Source organism: Osmerus eperlanus, chromosome 20 (assembly GCF_963692335.1).
Source record: "Osmerus eperlanus chromosome 20, fOsmEpe2.1, whole genome shotgun sequence".
In the NCBI taxonomy this organism is placed as follows: Eukaryota; Metazoa; Chordata; class Actinopteri; order Osmeriformes; family Osmeridae; genus Osmerus; species Osmerus eperlanus.
The window spans coordinates 11,751,323-11,759,513 of NC_085037.1; the positions used below are offsets into that span (position 1 = coordinate 11,751,323).

Consider the following 8,191-nt stretch of genomic DNA (forward strand, 5'->3'; position numbering starts at 1 on the left):
ACGGAAGGATATTTTCTTTATTTCAGTCCGGGATGGGAAAATAACCAGAATAAAATGTATGTAGTTGTACACAGTAACCAAATATTTTCCTAAATAAGATTAGTTGTTGACCGGTGATTTAATATAGAGTAATGTTTGTCACTTCCAGAAAAGGGATAAACTCTTTTTCCCACAATGCAACGGCGCTTCCTTCCTATCTCGCGCCTTTCCATCTTGTTTCACCAGAGCGCCACAGTGTACAACATAGTTGTTGTTGTAGTAGTTAGCTAGTGAATAATGGCGACTGCAGGAGGGGGATTATCATCACAGGCTAATGTCGCAGGCTCGAACAGCTCTGCCCCGGCCCGGGCTCGATTCCCGGGCCGGCCATGGACATCTCGCAGCCGGCTACGCACAGAGAAGCGTCCTCAGCGCGGAAGGTTGGGCTCGGAAGATGGAGATACAGTCACCGGAGGCCCTAGGCCCATAGACATCGGACAAGCGTTGAACGAGGACCCGTCTTTGCTGCGATTACTCGGTGTTACTGAGAAACATAGGCGCCAAAGAGATGCGGGTTTCTACTCAAGCGCGAGTGAAGAGGTGAGGTTGAAAACCATGCATCGTTTTTCTAATCTAAGATATAGCACCACGGTAGTTTTAAAAAGAAAGCTCTTTACACACAATGTGTTCTTTCCACTGATCAAATATGCTTCTGGCTGCAAATTGCAGTGTCGGTGGGCAAGCTAGGTAGTTAGCCTGTGCTACATGGATCACGTTTAAATAGCTCACGAGCTAGCTCACTTAGCTTTCTAGATAGTTAAAGTACCCAGCTGTCGAGGATAATGTCAATTCACCCGTAGCTTGGAACTAACTCAAAAGTCATCTATGGTGACACTGTACCAAGCTCAAGTAAATGATCCATCATGCGATGCAAAGCTAGTGAACCTGTCAAAATAAAATGAGAAGTCTGCCTTACTGGTTATTTGTTGTGTTTGTGGCGGGGAAATTGGCGGTATTCACAATCAACGTTACCGTGGAGATAACTTACGAACCGAAGCGGTTTTAGAAGTAGCCACATTACTTATCTAATTTGCAATACACGCTTGTTGATGGCTATCTTAGCAGCGCTGCCCTACTACTTGGAGAGGTTCCACAATTACTATCCGTCACTTGTCAGCTGGACGAGCAGCTACAACGTGTACCGGTGAGAGTCGAACACTAAAGTACTTGCTTATAAAACTAAGAGGCAGGCAGGTATGTCTCAAATGTTGAATCGCTTTAATTATTCAGCGTCTCTGTAAAACTTAGTTTGATTTGAACCTTTGATAGTTTGTGAGGGCAGAGACTTATGTTTATAATGGACTGGAGGAAGATTGACGCTTGTTCAGTACTGGACGTTGTCATTATCAATGCATTTGTACAACTCCACCCACAGCATTTTAATGCTATATCATGACGATCACCCAATTTTATGTGTGATTGGCCTCTGACGGGCCATCAGCTAGTTATCTGCCTGTGTAGGCTGATGTCAAAATATTAGATGATGTCTAGAACATGTGACATCACTGACACTGTACTGATGCAATCCTCCACATTGAGCTGTACTGTAGCAGTGGCATTGCTTGAGTCTGTGGTTGAACGGACAGTTCCACGTCAACGGCATTATAGAGGGACAGTTTTTTCAAGAATATCCTCTTAGATATTTTATTCTGGGTCACTGAAGATTAATGTGAGTATGTTGAAGTCTGCCTGCTCTCTGCACTCAGGCCTTCTGCCTGCCTGTCTTCACGTTTTATGTGGTGTCTGAATGAGGGAAGTGTACACTACGCTGTAGAAACAATGAATTCAATATTGAAAGAATGAGGTAGTTACAATTATGGTAGTTACAAAGTCTGGTGTACGCAGACAATGTCTGACGCTTTATATGATATGTTATCAGTCTCTCTTCAGTAGCAGGTGGATTACAGTGATGATGATGATGATGATGCCCATCAGAATAAGTAGCCTTGTTGCTGATGTAATGCTGTTGTAACCCAGTCTTGATGTCCTGGTCAGAATGTGCAGCAAACACTGTTGTGCCTTGATGTAAACCAGATCAAGTATATATATTGAAAACAGCCTTTCTGTGAAATAAGCTACAAGCACATCACTCCTTCATGGATTTCTTTGTGTAGACAAGTTGTGCTCTTCGGTGTGTGTGATTTAAAACTTCCCCTTGTTCCTGCAAGCAGAAAGACCCAAACTTCTGTATCACTTTTTTATCAGTTGGAAACAAATGGTTTAACCTCACTTGGCAATGTAGCCGACATTAAAACTGTAAGTCAGTCGTTAAGTCATGGCTCCTCTCCACTTTATTAAACTAATTCAATGTGTGAGTTTGTAATCAGATATTGGCTTGGTGGGCTGTAAGCTCTCACCTTCAGCCACCTGCCCTCTGATACGTATAGTACCATATATTGTCTCGTAAAACAGGATATGGTGTGATTCAGGTACTATTATAAGACGACACGGAAAGTTTAATGGAACTGTTATGATGATGAACATAAGCGTAAAAGTAAAATGTTTTACAATTTACAACATTTACAATTTTTTTATTGTTTTTTTTAGGAAGAAGACTTCACTGGGTTTGGTACAGAGTTTCTCCCGTTACTCTCCGTACACTACTCCTCTGGAAGTGAGTATAAGTTGATTACTTTCCGAACTGACATTTACATTTAGTCATTTAGCAGACGCTCTTATCCAGAGCGACTTACAGCAAGTACAGGGACATTCCCCCCGAGGCAAGTAAGGTAAAATGCCTTGCCCAAGGACACAACGTAATTTTGCATGGCCGGGAATCGAACCGGCAACCTTCTGATTGACTTATACTTGTTTTCTTCTTTTTACCTCCAGCCTCTCCTCTCCCATCGTCTTTATTGAACCAAGAGAAGCCCCCCCCAGCCCCAGACCTAGCCCTGAAACAGAAGCCCGGGACTGAACTAAAACTTGAAGGAAACGGTGGGAAGGTCGCTAAACGAGGCCAAGGAGCCAGGCAGAAGGAGGGGAGGTACACGGAGGGAGCCTGGACAACCGTTAAACTGGGAGCCCAAAAGATGGCATCTGGTTCGGGCGTGAAGTCCGCAGGGAGGCAGGCTACTGCTACGACGAGGAGGGCCAGGGGAAGTGCAAAAGCAGATCACGCTTCATCCTCAGGCAGGAAGAGGAGCCGAGACAAACCAGCCAAGGAACCCAGAGGTTCCAGCTCAACCAGCAGCACCAAACAGGGCAAGTTGGTGTGTACCCTGACGGTGGTGAAGAGCAGGAGGAAGGCCTGCAGGGGAAAGGAGGCCGGCAACGACTCCAAACAGGAAACAAAGCCCCAGGTTTCCACCAATAGGAGAAGAGGCCACGCTGTCCTCGACTCTTCTCAAAAGGCAGCGCAGTCCCCTAAACCTGTCAAAGGGAAGCAGAGACGAAGGAGCAGGGGAGCCTCGTCAGTCGCAGGGGCCGAGGCAGGGTCCGAGGCAGGGGCCGAGGCAGGGGCCGTGGCAGGAGCCGGCGCCGGCGACGAGCCTTCAGGACTTCCCAGAGGACCTGCGCAACCACGACGCCGTCGAAGAAACGTGCCATACTTTGGCAAAAGACGCAAGTCCCTCATTGGAAAGAAGAGGAAGCCCGGGTCCGTGACCACGTCTCCGACCGACCCCGTCAAAAGACGCGCCAGGCGGAGGTCCGTCTTCTACACCCTCGAGCCGACGGTTCCCTTGAAGCAAGAGGACCAGGGACAGGCCGTGGAGAGAGAGGGCGGCGTCCAGCCCGTCATCGCTCACCTGGCCTCCCCCGTGGTGAGCGCTCGGTCCTCCCGAGTCATAAAGTTACCCAGGAGGTTCCTCGACGAGGAGGAGCTTCCCAGGGCGAGGGGAAAAGGGAAAAGCCAAGGGAAGCAAGAGTCCGACATCGACGAGGATATGTGTTGGAGCCCAGAACTGAAGTCCGAAGGTGAACAACGAACTCCCAAGACGTCCTCAAAAATGAACCCCGGTTCCTCTCACCTCTCGGTCTACGAGAAACTCAAAAATCTGACCTCGAAGCTCTCCCGGAAGAACCGAGATCCGGGCGGGACACCTGAGGACGGCGCGGACTCCAATCAGACCACGGTGAAGAGGAGGAGGAGGAGGAGGTCCAAGTTGACGATGGAGGAGCTGGGCTCTCCTGGGGTGGTGAGGAAGCTGGCGGTGCTCATCAGCGGAGCTAGCGCCGCAGGGACCGTCTCAGCCAAAGCTTGGGAAGAGGGCGAGTACAACGCGGAAAGCGTCAAACGTAAGAACTTCCTCTGTTCCCCCACCCCCCCCACTTCCAAATCTTGTTCACACAACGCTATGCTTTCCAGAAGAACGCTGCATTTTAATAACACGCTGCTGCTGTCAAGGAGAGGAGGTGTCTTTCTGCTTCGGCTAAAGATGTGTGTGTGTGTTGCTACCCGCGGTCAGATGTATTTACTGAGCGTCCTGTCCTCAGGAGAAGATGGCGGCGTGACGGTGGACCAGGGAGACCTCAGCCAGCGGGTTCACCTCTCCAACAAGAGGATGCTGCACCTGGTGAAGAGAGCCAAGGTCCAGCTCATCAAGATCGACCAGCAGAAGCTGCTCAAGTCCTCCCAGGTGAGAAGACGCGCTGGAGCAGCTTGAATGTCTCAGTGAACTTTGTGTTTGGTGTACATGCGGGATTCAGTTATTGTCAGTTGGGGTGAAGGTCAGTTGCTTTGTGTCCCTGTCACAACCTTCACCTCTCCCTGCTCGTGTGCGATGCTGCAGGTGGTGTGCAATGATCTGGCCGGAGGCAGACGAAGGAGGAGGAGGAGGAGGGTGAAGGGAGCAAACCACGACGGCACAACTCAGGTGAGGATTTTTTTCTTTCTTTTTTTCACTTTCGTTTGCTTGTGTTTTGACGATCTCTGTTAACTACAAAGAAAGTCCGTCGCTAATATACAGTTGTTGGACCTTTGTACGGATTGGAATGAAAAGACCCAAACGGTTGTTGCAATTTGGTGTCTTTTTGAAGTGTGAAGTGGGCAGGTTTGTGCAGATTGATTCCCGTGTGTTTCATTTAGTCATTTAGCAGACGCTCTTATCCAGAGCGACTTACAGTAAGTACAGGGACATTCCCCCCCGAGGCAAGTAGGGTGAAGTGCCTTGCCCAAGGACACAACGTCATTTTTCACGGCCGGATATCGAACCGGCAACCTTCTGATTACTAGCCCGATTCCCTAACCGCTCAGCCACCTGACTCCTCCACCTGTTTCTCCCCAGGAGCAGCCCGTCGGCGGACCGCGGATCAAGCACGTGTGCCGGGCGGCAGCGGTGGCGTTGGGCCAGCCCCGCGCCATGGTGCCCGACGACATCCCACGCCTCAGCGCCCTGCCTCTCCACGAGAGGGAGGGCATCTGCCCCTCGCCTGCGGCGGAGGGTGAGCTTCCCTCAGTTACAGCTTCACCCCAAAACCAACAGCTCAGAGGGTCACAGACGAGTTAACGATATAGGAAGCCAGTGTTGGCTTGTCAATGTCTTGACTTTCTCCCTCCCTCATTCCCTTCTTCCTTCCCTCCCTCTCTCTCTGTATCTCTCCCTCCCCCTCCCTCCAGACGTGGCCTACCTCTCCGACCAGGACAGCGTCGCCTCTCAGGAACACAAGTCACTGTGGGTTCGCAAGTTCAAGAAGCGTCTGAGTGCGGAGCGAGAGTTTGGCCCTGGCGGGCGCTCCACGCGCTGTGGCAGGTGCAAGGGCTGCCACTTCAAGAAGGACTGCGGTACCTGCATCAACTGCCTGGACAAACCCAAGTTTGGAGGACCCAACACCAAACGGCAGTGCTGTGTGTAAGTTGGGTCAAACTTTTCCCCTTCCAAAGATGCTGTTCCCATTAAACGCATACAAGGCTTGTATACCTTTACACACCAGGATGCCCATAACTCAGATCATCCCCCCCCAAAACCATTGTCATCAGGTACAGGAAATGCGAGCGGATTAAGAACAGAGCCTTCAAACGTACCGTCACGCCGTACAGAGGTAAGTGAACATGCATTCCCTTACCTCATGCATACATTCCTGCGTCGCAACAGCTGGTGGCGCTGCCGAGCCTGGGCAGGACTTAACGAGCACGCGGCTCTTTGTCTTCCTCAGTGCAGGGAAGAGGCGGAGGCGGCGGCGTCCGTCCCTCAGCGGCGCCCTCTCCACCGATGAGGACGGCGAGGATGATTGGTTAAGAGGGGAGGCGGAGCCGGGGGACGGCCCGACCAATCAGGCTGATTGCCTGAGTCCCTCCACCCGGAAGCAGCCCAAGCGGAACGTAACTCCGCGGTCGTACAGCAGCCTGCTGAGGTCTGACTCGGACACAGAGACCACCGGAGAGTCCTCGCTCAAGACCCGTGTCTCCCCTGGCAGCCGAGGTAATGGCGTTTTTTTAATAACGTAGAATTTTTTTTACATGTACAAAAAGTAGTCAATTAAGTTAGGAAACCAAATCAGAATAACGGCAGATGAACAGATGTCTAATACATCTGCCTCGCTATTTACATGTAGTCATTTAGCAGACGCTCTTATCCAGAGCGACTTACAGTAAGTACAGGGACATTCCCCCCGAGGCAAGTAGGGTGAAGTGCCTTGCCCAAAGGACACAACGTCATTTAGCACGGCCGGGAATCGAACCGGCAACCTTCTGATTAACACCCCGACTCCCTAACCGCTCAGCCATCTGACCCCGCTCAGCCCCCGTTTTTTATTAACGTCGATTTTCTTTGACATCTACATGTTCAAAAAGTAGTCAATTAAGTTAGGAAACCAAATCAGAATAACAGCAGACGTACAGATGTCTAATACATCGGCCTCGCTATTTAGACACAGGCTGTCTTCTTGGATGCTGCATGCTAAGAGGGAGATATTAAGACATTGTTTGTGTTTAATATGAATCGTAAAAAATGTCCAATAAAGCATGAAAATGCCCCTAAAATATATATTTTTAACTAAAAACGACTGTTTCTGTCAGACGTGGCGGTGGATGAGCACCATGACAACCCGGATCTGGAGGCGCTGCCCTGCGAGGGGGTGAGGCTGCCCTGCGAGGGGGTGAGGCATCGGCGGTCGGGGCTCCCGGGGCCTGGGGGGAAGGAGGAAAACCGACAAGGTAATAACGACCACGAACCTCCAAGCCTGCCTGACTGTCCGTACCGACGTGCAGTCGTCTGACTTCCTTCCTGACTGTCACTGTCTAATGTCGTCTTTCGTAGCATTCGTTTGGCAGATCATGTTACACGTGAATGCATAGACCTAGGTTACCATTTATATCTATAAAATATAGACGTTTCATCTTCAGCCATAATCAGTTATCTTTAACTGTTTTTATCTGTTAAATAATCTGTAATTAAAAACGCATTAGCTGTGCTTAACTTTTTTTTAAAGCTGAGACTTGCAGCTCTGTTGCACGGTCGGTTTCGACCAAAAATTGCATGCGCTTACAGCTATTTTGAATCTGTGCTCTTCTTCCCTGTAACTTGAATTTTCTGATCTTATTTCCTGTTTCAAATAACGTTTCTCTTTCTCACTTTCACTCACTCTGCATCGAGTTCTGGCGGTATTTGGATTTGTAGTCTTCTTGGACCACTAGTGTTGCTTTTTGTAGTCCTTCAACTTCAGTGCTGTGGCACCGCTGTCACCCCCCCCCTAATCCTTCCTCTCTCTTTTCCACGACCACGCTAAATCTTTACGGTATCTATTTCTTAAAGGTGTTGGGTTTTTGTGGTGGTAGTCCGCTTTTCCTCTCCTCCGTAGCTTGGCGTCTGATGGAAATCTGTCTCTCCTGTTGATATCGGCTTCAGCAGTTCCCCCATCTGCAGGTACAGGAGACGCCTGCTGAGGAGGAGTCGTCGACCACAGCCCCACCTGGTCAAACAGACCAATCAGAAAGGCCGGAAGCAGGCGCGCTGCCCTCCTATAGGCCGGAGGCCGCCTTTGCGGTTGCGGTTCAGTCTCCAGCTGCGTTTGCAGCGGCTTCCCCGGTCTGTGGTCCGCTTGGCCCAAGGCCTGTCCCCCTCAGGAGGAGGAGGAGGAAGGGGAGGAGGAGGAGGCGTGGCCATCGCCTGAAGAGGAGGAGGGAGGACAGGAGGAGAGAGGGGGCCCGGTACCTTCCTGACCAAACTGATGGCAGCTGTCTCCTTAATTCCCAGAATTCGTCAGAGCAAAC

General features: G+C 50.2%; 1 protein-coding gene across 1 annotated transcript; it reads left to right on the forward strand.

The window, feature by feature from the left end:
- Positions 1-219: 219 nt before the first annotated feature.
- Positions 220-6,029, forward strand: LOC134006977 (histone-lysine N-methyltransferase 2A-like). Its single transcript, XM_062446091.1, has 8 exons — positions 220-579; positions 2,587-2,653; positions 2,872-4,278; positions 4,477-4,619; positions 4,773-4,856; positions 5,268-5,424; positions 5,600-5,831; positions 5,960-6,029. Exons 1-8 carry the CDS (start codon positions 277-279, stop codon positions 6,027-6,029), a joined length of 2,463 nt encoding a protein of 820 aa, XP_062302075.1. The 5' UTR covers positions 220-276.
- Positions 6,030-8,191: the final 2,162 nt, after the last annotated feature.

Bases quoted from the DNA above. Each gene is read 5' to 3' on its own strand.
- LOC134006977 (XM_062446091.1), top strand. From the start codon at position 277: ATGGCGACTGCAGGAGGGGGATTATCATCACAGGCTAATGTCGCAGGC. The intron at 580-2,586 runs GTGAGGTTGAAA...TGTTTTTTTTAG, and splicing joins ACTCAAGCGCGAGTGAAGAG to GAAGAAGACTTCACTGGGTT. The intron at 5,832-5,959 runs GTAAGTTGGGTC...CATTGTCATCAG, and splicing joins ACCAAACGGCAGTGCTGTGT to GTACAGGAAATGCGAGCGGA.